This window comes from Taurulus bubalis (assembly GCF_910589615.1).
Source record: "Taurulus bubalis genome assembly, chromosome: 1".
Lineage (NCBI taxonomy): Eukaryota > Metazoa > Chordata > Actinopteri > Perciformes > Cottidae > Taurulus > Taurulus bubalis.
This window is the reverse complement of record NC_136589.1, coordinates 5,553,147-5,572,976: the sequence shown is the minus strand read 5'-3', so window position 1 is coordinate 5,572,976 and position 19,830 is coordinate 5,553,147. Positions and strand designations below refer to the sequence as shown.

Genomic DNA, 19,830 nt, shown 5'->3' with positions numbered 1-19,830 from the left:
CTAGCGCTAACACACGGGTAATAGATGCTGATGGATGCTGACAGTAGAGTCAATACAAAGGTAAGAAGAAAGCCATCAATACCACAGATGGGTTTGGTGGAAACAAAAGCAGAGATTTGAGAGGCGGGAAGGATAGAGCGGGGCGGACTGAGAAGTCCTGAGAGATGGAAAATACACACAAGAAAAAGTCAAAACATTTGGGGGAGGAAGGGGTAGATTTTAGACAGAAAAAGATCAATACTCAGACAGACTAAGACTGTATAACCCACAGAGAGAATGAAAGAATCTTTGAACAAAGGAAGAGTGGAAAGGTTGAATGCTTCTCACCTGAGTGCCACAGATGGGATCCTCTCTCAGGTGGATGCCGGGGGACTGCCCCTCCTGCAGGCTGCCGTTGGACACCTCAGACAGCAAGTCCTTCAGTTCCTCATCTTTCCCAAAGATTTCCACCGCAGACACTCGGACGGAGAAGCGTGTGCCCGTCTTCTCTTTGCGCTCATTGATGAGCTTGAATAGCCAGGAAATGGCACAGGGCACAATGCCGATGCTCTGAGTGGAGCTGTCTTTGCCAATCATGGTGTATGTCTTGCCTGGGGACGTGCGAAAGAGAGAGGGGAATGGAAATGGAAATATTGTGTCTGAAAGCCAGCTACACTGACTATTTGCTCAAACTAAAATGACTTCTTTCATCAACCTGTCTGGAGTGGGCAGGAAGTTGACTAACAAATAGACACCAACATTGGATATTTTCGGAGAGTTATTGTGTTCAACAACGGTGGATGGGAGAGAAAAAAATAGCTGATGTGGGGCTTATGTCCAGGAGGTAATATTCAGTACATGTAAAATAAAAAACAGTAATCCAAGGACCCATTCCAGAAGCAGTAATTCTGTGGAGAGTTATACCTGGTGGAAACAGCCGCACGAGGAGCGCAAGCCCTTCAGCCGAAGAGCCCAGGCCAATTACTAAGATTTTAATTACAGACTGAGCCCTGAAGCCTGGATGCAGCACTTTGCCACTCAGCCCCCTCCACAGACTCACTACCCATCCTTTCCTCCACTCTACCATTCCGTGACTCACCCCAGTGCACCACTAAGCCAATTGTGGACATCAAGTGCTGCTAACAAAGAGCAATGAGAATTTTCTTCAGCTAACAATGGCTCTTGTCTAATCTCTTGCCAGTGGAGGAGCTTACCGAGCTTGACTTGGCCGAAGCAGAAGATGCAGCCGTCTGCACCGTTCACCACAGACTGGATGACCTCGGCTACTGTCCCTGAGCACACCTCAGCCTGTGAACAAAAACACAGAGAGACAGCCCCCTCACGGTCAATCCTGCCATATCTAAGAAATACTGGAAAAACTGGAAATACACAGGCACAGAACAATGAATCAAAAACAATATCCTATAAACTAAATGGTTATTTAGCATTAGCTACACCCAAATCACATTAAGGGTTTCAGTATTTTTCATCACTCAGGAGTGTGTGTGCGTGTGTTAATGTTTGTTTGCGTGTGCTGCAACGCGTGGCTCATTTTTGCAATCTGTTTCAGCATGGGTCCTCTGGGGCAAGGCTCCTGCAGCAGAGGACCCTTCCCATACATCACACTGCAAACAAGGCCTCGAACAGCAAAACAGCTTGCTGTTACTGTTAGCCACCAGCAGTGCTGTCCCAACGGCACAATCTAGCAGCTTGGCCTCAGCTTTGCAACAGCAACATTTAGGCTTTAGCAGCAACTTACTTAGGAAAATACTTGCTCCTAGAAGGTGGTTTGAAGATCTGTGGCTCTCATGCGGAGAAAGCAAAACTGGTCTGCTCCCAAGTCAGTATATAGTAAACATGTATCTGACCTTTGTCTTTGATCTCAGTGGGTATGCCTGCTGTGGGCTGCAGAGGGCTGAGGTTACATATAGCTGTTCTATGAAAGGAGAGGTTAGATATAACTGCGGTGGATTCAAATCATTCCCCAGGGGGCTTAAAAGGCCCAGCTGTTAGGCCCACACTGGTAAGAATGCCCTCTGACCCAAGACAGACATTTTTTCTCTAAGCCCCTGGCCACACCCTGCCAGCATAAAGACATCCATTTGCCCTTGAGAGGCTGAATTCCCACACGACACCTTTAAAAAAAACACATATGTCGCACACACACAAACACACATGTACTACACTCCCCTGCAGGCCCTTACTTGTGAGGCATCCTGGGTAAAAACAGCATCGAAGGCGAATATCTTTGGGACGGCCACAGTGGCGGACCTCCTGTGTGCTGAGCTGGAGTGTGGGCTGGATGCGGGGTCGTAGAGGGTCAGCTGCTTCTTCCTGCCGTCCACTTTCAAGAAAGACTGTGACTCTGAGGAGTCTGCAGTCTCCAGAGATGGACAGATACGCATCATCACCTTCACCTAAACCACAGAGTGAGACAGATAAGCGAGAAAGAAAAAGGAAACGAAAGGGTGAATATAAAGTGAGAAAGCAAAAAGTCTAAAATATGTACAGACAAGTAAGAATACATTTTTTGGGTTCAGCACAGAAAAGAAAAAATGACATGTAAAGCTTAACATATTTGACTTGCAGTCAGAGGAAAGAGGAGACATGTATGGTAGGAATTTTGAATATAGGTTATAGGCAGGGCCAGATCCTGGTGCCGTGAGCAAACTTTAAACACGAGAGACCCTCACACCTCACCTATAACCACCCTAGTGTTGTGTGCACTGAGGGTCCTGGTGTTCAACTTCCCTTTCTTTTGGCAGCCCGAGGCCCCCCCAGGGCCCTGGCCTCTCTTGCCCAGTCCATGCGCAGGCATGGCTATAGGCATCCAAACAGAGCATGGCTCAGCATTGTGCATTAACGTCACATCCACTATGTCAGAGTTGATGGACATCGACAGTTGCCATGGAAACACTGAGTCTCACATTGACTGGCGGACCTGATGGGTCAACACATTGCCCGATGGTGTCAGTGAAAGGCAGCACGGTGCGTATTGAAAGTCACAGCAGAAAATGGTGGAAGTGAATGCGAGTGAAGCGCCACGCTGGGGGATTATCCCTCTGGCGGGATTGTTTTTCTGGACAAGGAGCTGCTCACCAGCATGGGAGCGCAGGAGCATATGCCCCCCCTCCCCCCTCTCCTCTTATTCCACCTTCTCACTCTTCCTCCTTCTCCTCACCTCTATTACCTGGAAAATGGCAGATCCACATTAAGAAAAACCGACCCTGTTGCATTTTCTGTGGCTTGGCATTCATAAAGTGACCTTACAGTCTGACCTGTATTCCACAGGTCATAGTACAGCCCATCATGTTACGCTAAAAAGGATGCCGGCTTATATCTGAAAGTGTTAATTCGGCACTGCTCTGACAAGCCCACTCGTGTCTAACGTCATTGCCATGGTTACAGAAGTGAGGTCATTCTGCCACTGGTGTAGAGTGGCACCTCTTACAAACAATATCATTTGTACTTCACCATTTCCTGCCTCGACAATGCTGTACTGTGTGTGTGTGGTCTGTGTGGGTGTGGTCGTGCTTATGCATGTCTGTCTGTATGACACCTCCTTTTATAATCACCTGCTTTCATAATTCTGACGGCTCTGTATTATCTTACAATCTGATGGTCAGAAATACTCCTCTACTATATCTCCAAAGTCCCGGCAGAAATATATCTGTGACTGACAGGAGACATAAACGGCTCTTGGGATATGAATAGCAGTCTTTGGAGTCCCTGTCAGCTCCCCGAGTGTTTAGTGTTACGCATGATGTCAACTGTACAGTTTCTATATCCTACAGTATATGTGATGGGGAACTCAATCCTGAGCCATTTCAAAGCTTCTTGAAAAAGTACCTATGATGCCTCTCAGGCTTTGAAATAAAAACCTTAAAATGTAGCTATACTCCTTCCCTTTTTGACAGAGGACTGTTTCACTCAGCCTGGGACTCTCCATCTTCTTCACGCCTACACAAAAGGCTCATTCTTCCCACGACTAGAATATAAATATTTCTACAGACCCAGGCACCAGCATTCTGAAACAATGTCACTGGAAATCCCTTTCTTTCAGTGAGTGAATTCATCTTGCATTCTGCAGGCCAAGTGCAAACTGTCTTTGTACTCCGCAGGGGGCCGTTATCGTGACTGACGTGTGCATATGTTCAGTAAATTACATTTGCTATGACATTTAAAACGGGCTTCCACACATGACTGCTGAGTCTCTGTCTATAAGACAGAGGCTACCAGGCGAGCTAATGTCTCAGTTTTATTTATGTTGGCGGAGATCAGATACTGGAGGCCACAGAGGATTGGCTACAGTATTTTCACACCTCGAAGTCCGTGCTAATGGCCCCGTTCCCCTGTCCCTTGATCCCCCACGAAATCCATTAGTGTGGCTGGGCATTCCTCCAGTCACTCAACTGTCTATGCCTGAAAGATCTGTGTCTAGGTTAAAAGTGGAGAAGTGGAAGTGACCCACATACGGTTGATGAAAACAAGACATTCACCTAAATCTTAGGTTGAAAATGAAACAGACGTGGGCAAAATCCAAACCATGTAGGCGACTGGAAATGTTTAGCAACTGTGATTCCACAAGCAAAAGGAGAGACTGAGACAAATAATCAAAGAAAGCAATGCTCTACAATAAGAAAACCTAAAAATCTGTCCTGATAGGCTTGGAACAATGTCATAAATCTTGATTTCCCCTTTAAAACCAGCCCCTTCAGCTGCACAGATGTATAGTATACCTCAGGTCTGGGCTTGAGGAGGCTTGTTAATAACAGGTTTTTTATGAAGTCCTTGTGTCAATGGGAGATTTACAATATGTGGCAAAATCTCAACCGTCTGGATACCTGGCAACAGAAGCTAGCGCTTCCTATCCAGGTGGGATCTAATCTTGTTAGGGGACTTCTTCTGCTTTAGAAATACAGGACGCTAGCTCAGATACACAATATCCATTAAACCACAAAGGAAGAGCTATGTGTTTATACAGCTTTGTTTAATGACTGTCCTATTGCTGCCAGCCTGACTTTCATCATCGCACACTGTACCTATCATGGAGTTAGAAATCCTGCTGTTCAACGTGACCGCAGATTTGTGGATTATAGTTTTACTGTCTTTCTGTATTCAGACAGAGGAACGCTGGTCTCACAAACTGCATGAATTCATGACATTCCAGGAGGCTTATCTGACTACATCTGCATGGACTGGACCAGACGGCACGCTGCCAGTGGACCAGTGCGTCGCCACCCTGCATTCCCCCCTTCCAATGGGGGTCTGTATGTTTGTGTGTGTGTGTGTGTGTGCTTGTGTAGGGGGAGTTAAATCATGCATTCAGCTGTGAGTATACTGATCCAGGTCTGTTCTCACCTTTCCCATCCCTGGGTTCTCTTTCCCTTTGGACACGGCTCGGAGCAGGCATGGCGGGGCCGGGGGCGGCGAGACCTGCAGGATGCCGCTGAAGTTGGTGGGGTAAATGGAGGGCTCCTGAGGGTGGAGCAGTGAAGGCTGGTGCTTCTTCCGCTTAGAGGACAGATTCAGCTTCTGAGCTGCCCTGGAAAAAACAACAACACAAAATGTCTTGAGGTTGAAGCTAAACTTTCCATACACACAGTTTCACACAGTTGGTCATAAGCAAATCACTTTTTCCTCATGTGATGTTTACTCCCAGTGTAGTACCCAGCCAAAGGCTTTTGTAAGGGTGCTGCAAAGCCTTTAGAAATCCCACGCTCAAACTGTAACATAAAGGTCAACAAGCTCCTTTTAGTTCCCATAAAGAAAACAAAGTCAGCAGGAGAGCTATGCAGCCCCAACTCTAACAGCTTTTTCTTCCAACTCCCAACCAAGAAAAATAATGCTTCAGCACTCCACTTCAACTAGAGCAGGTAGAGTGCTCTTAAAGCTTGATTTCTGCAACAGAAACTGCAAATCAATAAGATAAATGATTACCAGGCAACTCTCTTTGCCTGCAAGGGATGAAACATAGGCTGTCGTAGCAGGAAGCCACCGTATACCGGTGCGTTTATCTCGATCAAACACGAAACAATTGTTATTGACATGACAGGTGAAGTCTACTGACACACTGCCCTCTGGGATGTAGTCATGTCTGTCTCTGTTACTAAAACTGAGCACGTATGAGTGTTCAGCCATCATTTAAGTTAAAGCTGGAGCATGTACTGTTGGGAGTTTTGATCATCATTTAAATTAGACAATAAACTGGCCAACACCAGCAGTTGAGAGGCAGGTTGGTAAACCCAACTGTCTACTCTCCATTAGTAGAGCAACTGCATGAGCAGTTCTGCTGTGCTGGCATCTAACAGCACCCTCTGCTGTAACTGAATCCAGCTTTTTGTCAGTCCTCTAATTAAAATCCACTGTCATCCTGTCCTCTTGTCTCCCAAAGTCAGTACTAATGAGACATGTATTGGTCACAGGGCCAACTGAGTCCGGCACATGCATTCATTTATGTCCAAACTCCTGTACCTCAAAGGACAGCACCAATATCTCTGCACAGCGCAGGAAATCAGGCCAGACTTAGAGTGGTTCCAGGTACAGCATAGCCCTGGATCATCTAACACCATTCCTGAGCTGGAGATTCAAGGTCAGGGAGGAAAGTAATACTCTAAGGAAATTCAAATGCACTCAAATGGTTTTCACTCAAGCAGTTGGACTTCAGAGCAATGCAGGGAAGACAAAGACGCCGTTGTCAATGTGAAGTATGAATGGCCGACAGGGAATGAAAACAATTTGGAGTGTGAGGTTAGAAGATGAGAAATATGCAGAGCAAAGGGCTTTTTCGAGGAAGTAGAAGAAGCAGAGCATGTGAGAGAGCAGAAAAGGGCAGAACCGTGTGCGTCCTGAGCAGCAGTCTCTTAATGGGCCAGCCTGAGCTCATTAGTCCTGCTTTGGGCTCCTCCGGACAGGACTGGGTGGGCTGCTGCCAAAAACACAAACCCCCTTCCCGTCCCTCTCTCTGCCTCCCGGAATGACAACTGCCCCCCCCCCCCCCCCCCTCGTCTCCTCAACCCTCCCCACTCCACTGTACGCCCCCCCCTGCAGCGACAGCCCAAGAGCACAATCAGGGAACACATTGCCGGCTGATGGAATAATTATTGCATCCAAGAGGGCTACAGGAGAAGGCTCTCCCCAGGGAGCTGCCTGTGTGATAGCATGCGAGACAGATCGTGTGACTGGAAAAAAATGAGATGGAATAGATGAATGTGAGATGGAGAGAAAGGGGAAACTACACCATGGTACACGTGGCTGTGTGTGACTACTTGTGTGTGCGACTACGCGTATGTGCGCGTGTGTACAGGCGGGCGAGTGTGTATGCGCATTTATGAGAGGTATCCACAACACATTCATTCAAGATAAATGTACCCTGTGCCTCCGTCTCTCTCACTCCGTCTCTCTCACCTCATTCTGTCTCGTTCCTCTTTCAGCGAAGAGATAAATCAAGCATCAAGAGTCCCCATGAAGGGGGGAAAAGGGGCTACTATCCTGTACTGATTTATAATTGCCTTGACTGGTCAAGAGCGCTCCCAGCCCAAAGCAGAGCGGGTAACCTTGAGGTTTAATTCATGCTGCACAATGATCACTGCACGTGTTCTTCAATGGAAGGTGAGAAAAAAGGCTGATATTGCTGGATTTTTTTTCAGCACAACCAAACGTACAAAGGGAAATTAATTGCTTGTCACTTTCTCTCTTCCTTCTCGCTGGCTTGCCCAACTATAAGATCAGTCAATGGAAAATAGGCAGGAGGAGAATAGTGAGGAGAGGCTCCGATTTCTTCGCCCACAACAGCTTGTCCACCTGTTCACTCCCAATCTCCATGCTAATGAAGCCATTTCCCTACACAACTTAGTCTGAAGCAGAAACCGTGCCTGTGATACCAGTTAGTGTAAAGTTAGTACACAATATCCACACACTGTGTGTGCTCTGTTGAGTGCTATACATTTTACAGACTGAACCACAGGTTTGTTTGAACATGCACCAATAAAGAAAATGCTGCAATGGTGTACTTACAGCTCTTTCCAATCCATTATCTGGTTTATGCCTATAGTCAAAAAACAGACAACTGATAGAGTTCAACTTTGCGGTCCATATCTGAGTTGTCACTGTTCTCCATTACTTGCACATTTGATACGCCGGCACAGTGCCCGAGAACAGAACGAGGCGGGGCTGCTCACTAGTTGGGGCACAGGGGTCCTCTTTGCTCCGATCACAATCATCGAGGTTCCGCTTGATTTCACAGAGGTTTGTAAGAAGCTGGGGGGGCGGAGGGAGAACCAGGAGGAGGAGGCGGGGGCGTCATAGTAACTAAATGGAACAAGCGCCAGGTGGGGAGGGTGGAGGTGTGCAGACCGGATGAGTACCCGGATGGTAGTCCAGAGAGCTTCGTAGGAGCAGGTAAGGAGAAGGTCAGGATGAGAAGGAGCACCTCCTCTGTGCATACGCCACGGAAGAACCTGGAACTCTTTCCATGCCTCTTTCTCCAGAAAAAGTTCAGCGTCAGGTTCAGAGATGCAAAAACCCAAGCAAACGCTTGCTCTGCAACTTTCCACTCCCTCTTTCACATCACAGGTCTGCATTCATCCCCCAGGCTGCATGGTTGTCTCTCATTTCGTAAATCCACTGTGCTGCGTCTACCGTGAGTGGCTGCAGGTCCTGATGCCCAGGTCTTTCCCAGAGTCTCTGCGGCTTACAGGCAAGAGGAGGGGCAGAGAATCAGCACGCTTGGCTGAGTTGGAAGATTTCCTTGGGTGGCTGAGAATGAGGAGAATTCCTACTCCTGTTCCGCCTCTCGGTCCTTCTCCTGCTATCGGAGAAATGCTGGCAGCTGTCCTGCCGTGTCTCTCTCTCTCTCTCCTTGCCTCTCTCTCTCTCTCACACACACACTCCCTCCCTCCTCTCTCCCTGCCGCCCTCCTCTCTCTCTCTTTCTTTCCTCAGCCCAGCCCCTTTTCCCTCCGATTGCCAGACGAGGTGTCAGCGCTCGATTGCTGGCTGCTCGCGGCGCAATTTGTGAGTATTCTCTTTCTCTCTCTACCCACACACACACACACACACACACACGCACAGACAGACACGCACACACTCTGTCTCACACAAACCCCAACACACACACACACACACGTATGCCCCCCACCACACGTCACATGAATACTTAATGCATACAGGAGCCTTCTCTTCTTTTAGGGTCCCACACTTCAAAAGGATTTGGTTAGTATGCCTACAGTGCATGCATGCATGAGCACGAGTGTGTATGTGCGTTTGGGCGGCTAGTGAGTGTATACTTGCATATTTGTATTTTTTTTTTGTTGCCTTTGTTGAGGGATGAAATTAGCCAGTGAATAAAAGTGTTATTAATCATAAGGAGTGGCACACAGATAAGGAAGGATATACTTAAGAGCAGAGAGATGGATTGCCTGAATGAGCAATGCTCTGATTCAATTGTAAAACTGAGAAAGATTTAAAAAAAAGAGTGCGAGCAACGGAGAGAGGGGGAGAGGACAAACAATGAACAAATGACATCTTAGAAAGACAGATTTATGCTAGCTGGCGAGAGAGAGTGCAGTCAGTCAATGGTCAAGGGTAAAAAGGGGAATGAAAGCATGTGAGTGGGCGAGCGCTGGGGTGAGAGTACCCTGTATTCCCATGGCTGCCAATTTACCAGCAAGCCCTCTCAGCCCCCGACCAGCCAGCCTTGTTTGAAAGGCTGCTGCTTTGGCTGCAGAGTGCCTACTACAACATATCGGCAGACAGAGTGGGTGTGAGACTTGCCAGATGAAAGTACATTCAACACAAACCCACAGCAAGCGCTCTCTCGCTCTGACACAGTGCCCCTCATATGAACTCTGCCGGATTAAATTTTGGGGGGCAAAAAAAAAAGAAGCCAAAAAATAAAACCACCACTGCCTACCTATTTAGAGAGCACAGCATACTGTAGTAATGAAGCCGTTTGATATATCACATAACCTTTATCTCCCTCCTTGCCACAGCACGCTTACCTCTGATTTTCTGCAGTGTGTCCAAATTTATTCGCCTGAGGTGGGTTTATTTTAAAGAGCAGGAACCGTCTCCTGAAGCTTTGCCACGTGCTACTTTTACACTGAATCCCTTTGAACCATGACTAGCGACAGTCGATGAGTACGGAACAATACTAATGTGGACATTGGTCACCCAGTCATTATTTTCACGCTCATTGCGGCTACCTTTATTGTGGTCTCAAGTGTTATATATCAAAATGACGTAATGATATGGAACAGCCACAGTTGGAGGTGTCCTGATAGCCTTTCCGCTCTATCACTGTCTCCTTCTGAACAGACCTCAGGGACAGATAATGATTGTAATATATATAGTTGAGCCAAAGCAAGACAGATGTAAAATTAAGGATCCTTTGGAAAGGTCTCCTGGTGCCTTTTGTTCAAGAAAGGACATCTAGATTCCATCCTGAGCGCTAAAGGGACTGACAGTGAGTGAAGAGGAGAGGAGGTCAATGGCTGGAGAACAGGCAAAGTTTGCCCACGGTTTCAAAAGCTTCACTTTGGCCCGCTGTCAATAATCGCTCCAGCCCTCTTTTCAAGCTTTGTCAAATTAACAAGAGAAATTCCTTTTCCCCAGAGAATCATTAGCTGGCGCATCCATTTGCTTGTTTGTGCACATTTGTCTCTGTTCTCCAGGCGGGCTGTACACCTCTTTAGGTTGTTTCTGTGGCTAATTATCATGTTTGCCACATTTACTATCCTTGACATATTCTTTCTGTGATTCTCCTTTATTTCCCCTCTACAGACAAGATAAGGCTACTCGGACCATTCGTGCAGGGATCAGATCAGTGGGTCCGATCTCAGACTGCTCTACCCCCTACCCTTCCCACAGTGAATCTGCTTCCCACTGCTGCTGATTAGCAGGTCGGCATAGCTCTTCATGAATGGAGGTGGGAACACTGGGCTCCAGCCAGCCTCAACACCATGCAATGATAATGACGACAGCACAATGAGTCAGGCTGGCACGCTGCAGAGACATTCAGAATTAATCACAGACTCAGTAGTAGAGGCATTTGTGAGATTTTTAGAGCGGACGGTGCATGAAGCCATGTTGTTGACTGCTGGAGACACTGACAAGTCCAAACTGCCATATCAGCAGATTTTCATGATTGATTGGGCTGGATGTGTGTTGGTCTTTCAGGTGAGGTGCTCTGTTTTTGAGTCATATAATAATCAATAGGAAACCTCCCCAGAGCTAAAATCAGTACACACTGTCTTATTGATGGGCTGCCCTTGACACGATCAAACAGTCCTGTGCCCCAAAGGTGTGGGGGGGATAACATAAATCCACCACCGGAGTTCAGTTAAAGCAAGAGCACCAGACTAGTGTTCAGAAACACATTTCTGCATGCTTCATTAAATTTGGTTTGGGTTAAAACAAATCTGCATCTCTGTGCTGGCCTCACTGCCCCAGGTTCACCCGCAGCCTGACGTAGCTGCAGCTCAGCTTCAGAGGTGATTAAGCGCCGATGACATCAGCCTGTGAACACGCACAGATTCATATGGCGCACAGACAAGGGGAGATGATGTCATACTCTGCCAGCCAGCACTGGCAAGCGAGAAGGCCCATCCAGACGAGATTTACTAGCGAGGTCAGGATGGCGATCATTAGGATGGGACGAATGCTTCCTCACCATAAAGTGTTTTTCGTTGAGTCATTGTAGCTGTGTCTAAATGGGTCAGTCAAGACAGTTTGCTGTGAGTGTCAGCATCCACCAGATTTATAGCCATTCATGTATAAATATATGCATTACCCTCAACACTAAAAGCACAGGCGGCCACATAGGGTGTGCTCCTAAAATAACCAAGAGATATGCGGATTCTGGTTACCTGAGACACAGCATTAGGCACATGGGGGCGATAACAGAGGCATGGCTGTTGAATGTATGACAAAGCTGATCCGAGCTTCATGTGTGGCGCTGGGGTTTAGTCTGATAATGAGCCTGTCTCCTCTCTAAAGTCCCCCTATTATCAAGGTGCTATGAACATTAATTTTTCTCACTTCGTCTCCTCTATCCTAAATCACTCAAAACAAAAATGCCTGAGGCTGAAACATCCTGAATATAGTGATTGATCTTGGCATGTGGTTCAACAAATGTTAATTGTTGCAAACATTTGCAATTTTACTTCCCAGAAGCTGCAAAAAAGAAAGAAAAGCTCCCACCTGGTGATACAGGAGCAGACATTCCCCCTCCGCGCAGTGTTGTTATCTTATCATTCAGATTATAATCAACCAAAACCCAGATCTTTCCAGTCAGTTTGAAAAATGTGTTTCCTCTCTCCTTCAGCAGCCAAAGATAAATTAAAATGGAGGTGAGAACCAACAGGCTTATCTGGCTGTCAGTTGAATCTTATCAATCTAAAGCTCTGAAGCTTTCAACTGACTGCCAGCCCGTTTCCTGCCTGTTTTAATAGTGGTCTGAAGGCAGAGCGCCTCTCTCCCATGTCGGTTTACACAACAGCAGTTTGCAGGAAGTGGCCAAACACCTGCAGGCTAAGATTTATCCTCTTTCTATAAATCCTCAGAAATAGATAAACTGATCCCCGCTAAGCCAAAAAAGCTATGAATATGATGTCCAGTTAACTGAGCAATATCTGGATATTGGCACCCTCCGAACACATTGGACCCAGGCCTTTTAGAAAATCTCTTTGTTCCAACAAGGTGTTCAACAAGCCTTTGTCCCTGCACAGTGTCTGGCCTTGGATACAGAATACCAAATGGGGCATCATTTGTGCGCTGACTGCTGACAGCCCAAGGCTCATCTTCACTGAAGCAATCCCCAGCCAATTAGGTAAGACCAAATGCATTCATGTAACATCTGTGAGTACAAGGTGTTGTCATAGAAAAGAAAAATATTCCCCACAAAAATTGACGTTGCCTCGTGCAACTGACTTTTCCTATTCATGTTCCGATGCAGATTCAAAGAGCACTTCTGTCAGAACAAGAGAGAAATACAATCCTAAATTCTACCTGGGATTTGAAAACCTGTTCTGTCACGGTCTCCTCAGAACTCTTTTGAAACGTTCTGTGGACTGAGGTGGAAAACGAGGGATTAGGGCATCCTCCGGGGAATTGCTTGAATAACGGGGGATCATTTGAAAAACAGGGGAAGAAAGGAAGGGAGTGCAAGTGGAGAAGAAAGCAGTGCTGAGGCCATGCAAAAAAATAACAAATTAGAGATCACTGAGATGCAGTAGGGGAAGGAATCTCCAAATACAGTGAGAGGGAGCAACACAGCAGGGTGTGCAGCCAAGTCCTCTCTTCGATCAGTAGGCCTGGCTTTGTGCCAGTGAGGCGCTGTCCATGAGTAGGTAAATCATTTTCTGCCTGAGAAGGAAACAGGAAAATGATTGTTTGGGCTACGCCACAGCCAGCTTGGAATTGCTTTATTCCCAAAGATGGGAATCCCCAGTCGGCCAAGAATAAATTGAATAGTTGGCGCCAAAAAGTGAAAAAAACTCATCAATATTCAAGAAAGCCTGTTTTGGTCTATACAGTATAGCTGAGTAAGCAAGGATTTAAGCGCTGGCATGTATTAACACAGAGGTAAAAGCATCTTCGTCATTCCTTTTACTCTGAAAGTGTCTTGAAATATCAAAGGAACTATGTTAAGCAGACTTATCATCAGTGCCAACAGATTTCCAAAAGACTGAGCAAACACGGGGCTCTGTGTCTGAGCCAAGGTCAAACCCCCTAGATGGAGGAGGGAATATTGTTGGTGCAAAGGCGCTCTGTGGGAGTGAGTGTCAAACCCTACTTGTGGTAACGCTGACATCCGGTGTTTTTTGTGTTTAATGCTTTACCTATAAAGCGCTGCGTCTCCAGACACCCTACACAGTCCCACACCCATCAATCCCCACAATCCCCACACAGAAAAGGCTACGAAGCTCTTAAGGAGGCCTTAAGACCAGCAACGCTAGGAGTAAAAGTCAGGGGCTATAATTCTATTTACAGTTCATTTAATTGTTCTTTCTAGAATCCAGGATCACATCTTGCTAATATGACCTTAACTAGCTTGAACATTAGGCCGTGAAACGGTGAGCAAAGCACATTGCTTTAGCTCTGCGGGAACCATTTGTAGTAAATGAGATAAAGGGGTCAATGTAAGGAAAGAATTGGAGATACCTGCAATGACAGTCATAAGGTGCTCGAAGGAAAACCTCTAACAATTGACCCGAACTTGTTTGCAAGAGCCTTCCAGAAAAGGAGCGATAGGGGAAAGAGCACAGCAATTACGTCAAAATTGGTTCAGGAAGGAAAAAACAAAAGTCTTGGAAAGAAATTCACTTTTCAGCTGATGGGTGACAGATGATAATGAAGACATGTTCTTCCCTGCTCTGCAGACTGCAGCCTCCCCACCCCTGGCACTGCTGACAAAGATTAACAGCTGCTTTCATCTCTTCCAGTGCATTTTCGCTCTGCTCCTCAGACACTGCTTCAGGTATTCTGCTATGCTTCTCTCCAAGGCTGCAACAACGAGAATAACTTCACACTCTCAATACAAATGTTGAACTCCAATTCACCCACCATCCCACCCACGTCTTGCCTTGAAAACCTCAGGAAGGCTGCTCTGCAGAGAAGAACTCTTGGCATTGAGTCATCGCTGACTAAGTGACGTTTCCCGTCGAATGTCCGGAACGGCACACAGTGGAGACGGATATTTGATATACAAAAGACAAATGAGGATTATTAGTAACATGAAATGCCCCCCTGATCAAATATAATGTCCTTTAAAATTAATACATAACACCATATCCAAATTGAGAATAACTTTGGAGAATGATGAGTGTGGGAGAGGCCGACAGAGATGAAGAAAGCCAACAGACTCCTGCTCCCCTCCTCTTCTTCATTAATCACTTGCTGCCAGGGTAAGACACCTAGCGATTATTTATTTGCACTTCTCCACACAGAGGCTATCACAACAAACAGGCCCGCAGGCTGCTGAGAACATTTGGGAGTGATTAATCAGTGGGCCGTTCGGAGACACAGTACGCAGGGGGAGGGGAGTTCTAACACGTGTTTCTTAATCTTTCATCTATATTCAAGTCAATGGGCGAACCTAACAAAAACTAGAGGGCGTCCAAGTCAGGTGGAATGAGCTGCGCGGTCAGAGATGACCACGATAGCAGATCTGGGAATAGACAATGAAGTGACATGTCTTAAGATGGAAGGAAGACACAATTATTTGGATCAATAACTACTTCACAGATGTATATAGAAACGGGGAAGACTAATCTAACTGCATGAGGAGATGTTTCCTTGAGAACCCGCCACTAAGACGTTAGTGAGTACAAGCGCATTATTCAAGTTAAGCAGTTTATCCTGTATCACACACACTCATGAAGTCAACCACAGACATAACACACAGCAATACTCACTGGGCCACATAGAGCGTATGGGGATAATGGGATTTCTAGCGCACTGCAGCTGGCTCTCACGTGCTGGGTCGCGAACCGATTACAGGCTATAATCCTCTCCATTTAAGACTTTTGGCATGAGGAAAGCAGGAAAAGAAACAGAGGAGATCAATCATCCTTACTACTTTAAGTTTGATACAGTACGGTTATGCACGTGTCCAAAAAGAAAAGGTCGAGGGCATAATATCCGACATAATAACTCTTAATCTTTACTAATTCTCGCGTCAAAAGCACATTGTGGATGCAATATAATGGGGAATATGTACTAGAAGCAGTTTTATGTTCCCCCAGTGTCTTAATACAGATGATTATGTATTTATTGCACCAGTCAACTGTTAAGCCAAAGGTTACTTTTATACATTTGCAGATAATAAACTCGACAATGCGCAGTATGTTTCATCAGCCTCATCAGTACTATAACTCCTTTTTTAATTCCCCACAATTGTCATTTGGCCCCAGCAGCCGAGCTACCCCTTGATGGAGATAAAAAAGCAAGAAGGTTTCAGTAATTGTGGCTGATGAGGTAAACGCTAAACCACCTGTCCTGACAATGGCCTTATCCTCAGAGGTAATATGATCTGTGTCCATAAAAAGCTGGGCTCTTTCCATTGACAAACAGTAAGCGTATATGTGTGTCTGAAATATTAAGCATAGTGTTTGGGGAAATCAACCTATAACCAGTGATTAGGCAGCTATTAGGTATTCCTGTTGAATAGAAGCCCGTAGTGATGCTTCAGAAGCCCCACCAGGAGCCATCTTTGTTTCTCTGGGTTGTGAGACATAAAGGCAGCTCATGGGAGCAGAGGCCACAGGCTCTATTCTGCATCTGCACACAATGGGTCATAAAATTCCTCAACGTGTATTCCCTGCCACCAGCTCTTGCAATTCACTCTCTCTTATTCCTCAACACTCTCACACTGAGTCTCAACCACAATGCAGAAGGGACTCCATTGTAATGGCAAAGAAAATAGACCCTATTTGCATGACACCTTTCACTGAGGGACACTAAAGAGGTTTAGATGGCATCCGTCTGCCCCCACAGGCCTGATGTGTAATACCCATTAGCGGTATGGGGGTTAGAGGATTGAGCAGGATAACCAAACACTAATGTGCTGATCATGGAGCCCTGTGGGCAACTATCAGAGCCGTTATCCAGTTGGGGAATGCCCGATGTGGGAAGGCAAACAGAGCAGGAAATAGATTAATGCTGAGGGCGTGACTTCTCCTGCCCACGATCAGCTAGTCGCACACAACCTGGCCTTTCTGATCATCCCCACCAACATACTGAGAGACAAAGGCAGCCCTATGTGAGGTGACAAGCCTACAGGACAGAGGTCGGCGCTTCACATCCTCTCATTTCTCTACTCATGAAAGGAATCTGTCAGGAGTGGATGGCAGTGCTTTCCCCTCTCCCCACAGGGCTTAGTACACGTGCACCCAGGGTGAATGCACAGGCTTGAGTCAGCGCTTCATCTCATTGTTTGTCAGCCCTCCCTCCACCGCCCCCCTGTAGGCTATACGAGTGGGCCAGACAGACTTCCTGACTCAGGGATTTATTTGGGGGAACAGGGAAAAGGGCACGGGGGTTATCCCTCACGCAGGCTGAGACAAACGCTCTGCTTTTCTTTCCTCTGTTACTGGAGCTGTTTGCCATTCATGGTGACAGGCACAAGTGATTCTACACTGCCTGCCACAACAGTGCCCGTCACCCTGGTGCTGCAGGGGCACGCAATATCACACCATGTTATCCTAACCCAGGAAAGTGACTCTCACCCGAAAAGACGCAGGGGAATCCGCCATGAGGAGAGATATACTTCAGCTGAGAAGCAAATTCTTCTGAACACCGATTTTGTGAAGAGCAACACACATCATCCAAATCATGCAATATTCAGTATACTTCTGTGCAGCATACATTGTATAAGAGTCACTCAGGCTGTCTGGACATGATCTTTCCTGTCACAATGTCCGATACAGTGCAGATTAAATCTGTATCTCTAAATCAGAAAGAAAAGATGTTTGTTGCGCAACAGTCATGGAGGATTATGAGTCAGACGGAGGATGAGAAGATGCATGAGGGTGGTGGGATGTATCTACCTGCTGTAGATCCCTGAGGCTGCATGGCCATGCTGGACCTCCATCAACACCTCCAGCCTTGACGGCGCCCAACGGGTCTTGGATAGATTCACACCTGAGCTTATCTACAGGCTGCAGACCCTTCACGGCCTCAGCTGGTGCTGCCACTGTGTCTGCCGCTGCATGGAGGCAGCCATTAGTCCCATCAGCCTGATTATGGCAGGATAATGCCAGCTGGTGTTTTATTCAACAGTACACAAAGACAAATACCACAGAGCAGCTCAACCATCCCAGCTACCACCCACTCAATACTTCTGATGAGCCATTCACTGCCCTGGGCATGTGTTGCTCAGATTCAACAGATTGATAGGAATCAATTCTCATTTGTCAGTCTCTGGAGGTAGAGGTAGTATTAACATTTCAGCTCCACTGTGGCCATTTCTTCAAAATGGAGCCAGCATTTCAGCAGTATGTTTTCTGCCATGCTATACATTCTGCTCACACTCTCGCTTTGGTGGAGGAATCCATCTCGCTGTGGCTTGACAACAAAACCATTACCCTCTCACCTCCAGGGAGAAAGTCAGTCCAGCTCCAACTGCACAAAACTGCACATTCCACAGAGCGGAAAGCAGAGAGCGACACCGAAAGAAAGACAAAGAGAGAAAAGACAATAGACACACAAACATGCATTTGGCTGCATGTATAACACAAACACACATCCGGGTGAGCTCAGTGTTGTCTGTGCACAACATAACTTACTTGACTCCCATGGCAGTGAATCCAATATTCTTCTCCACAGACCTCCTGACTCTGATGCTGTCAGAATGGAGCATTAGCCAGAGCACGCCTTCTGAGTGACAACATTTATAAGCCCATCGGTCCCAGGCAGCGACCGTCCTGCTCTGTATCTTTATCCCCCTGCCATGTGGGCCAGGTCTACTGTGCTCAGCATACTCTTCTGCTCCACATACTATGTCCTGCCTTTTTGTCAGTGATGGCGATCCCTGCTGTCAATCACAGCGCAGCCAACCAAACGCATCCCTGTCCTGCTTGGTCTGCTCCAAGCCTCTCTGTATGGATGACCCCTACTGTGAAGGAGTTGGAACTACTGTATTTCCACCAGCAACCAATGCTCGCATCGCATTTACAAACAAACAGGAAGGACTCGTCGGCCAAGTTTCTCATGGAAACTTCATAAACAATCAAACTAGAAACTGACTAAACAATGGACCTCAGCAAGGCAGCCAACATGTGCGGTTTAGAAAAAGAACAAGCACTTGTGGTCCTGCAGTGCTTCCACTTTGCAACACGCAGGACTCATTATCGAAGAGATGCTTGCCCCTCTCCCTCTGAGTAAATTATAGTCCAGTGGAGTAGAGAGGGCCATTTCAACTTCCTGATTAAAAAAAAACCCATTTTTGAAAGAAAAAAAAAAAAAAAAAAAGTCACATTTTATTCTCACAAGCTAATGACCTGTTTCTATGGTTACTCAGAGCAGGCTGGGGGATGAAGGGCAGCGTGAGTGTTGCTGACAGAAAGACTTGTGCGCGCAGGAGAACGGAGGCTAAATGGTCCGGCTGCCACAACTACAGGAGGATTCCTTCTGCACAATCACAGTCATTACTGCACAAACACTCACCTGGGCAGCAGCTGCAGGGCGGCGATGGACGACCATAAAAACCACATCCTCCTGACACTCCTCCAGGGCCGCATTCCAGCAAACAGCTGTCCGCCCTGCCCTGCAACAGCCCGCCCGCCTTTGCCACCTCTGAAGTCTCTGAATCCCGACCAACGAGTAGTCTCTCCAAGGTCTTCTATACTCTTCTATTCATTACCTCCATGTATCTTTAGAGTGAGTAAATCATAACTCTCCGGAGTGTAATTAGTGCGAAGTAGCAAACAAATGAGGGACTATCTTCCCTCCAAACAAACATAAACAAGGGACCACCTACAGGAAAACTGTCTCATGCTGATATGGAGAAATGAGCACAGCGAGAAAAAGTAGACTGCAAAGTGAGCAGCAGACTCCTCTCAGCAGTGTGCATTGAGAAATCCCACGGGCCCGGTGGGTATTAAACACACCGTCACATACAGCAGGTGTTAATGGAACAGAAAGATGGGGAGAAGGATCTGCAAGGCGGCAGTTAGCCACACCGGCTAGCCCCTGCTGTGAGCTCCGCCTGGTTTCATTACACAACGCTGTGTCAATACACTAATCATATGCTCTGTCACAAGGCAATCAGTGCTTAACGTGCTAGTCAGCTGAACACATGGCTCTAAATTCACTACCCCCCATGTTATACAATGACACACACACACATAAT

General features: G+C 46.7%; 1 protein-coding gene across 1 annotated transcript in view; it reads right to left on the bottom strand.

Moving 5' to 3' along the window:
* The window catches only part of kif26ab (kinesin family member 26Ab), a gene marked incomplete at its 5' end in the record, with an annotated part of 64,290 nt that overhangs the window by 10,129 nt on the left and 34,331 nt on the right, over positions 1–19,830 (bottom strand). Inside the window, 4 exons of the mRNA XM_079220764.1 lie at positions 328–590; positions 1,194–1,287; positions 2,184–2,396; positions 5,341–5,524. Of these exons, the coding sequence (XP_079076890.1) occupies positions 328–590; positions 1,194–1,287; positions 2,184–2,396; positions 5,341–5,524 (754 nt within the window). The remainder of the gene's footprint in view (positions 1–327; positions 591–1,193; positions 1,288–2,183; positions 2,397–5,340; positions 5,525–19,830) is intronic.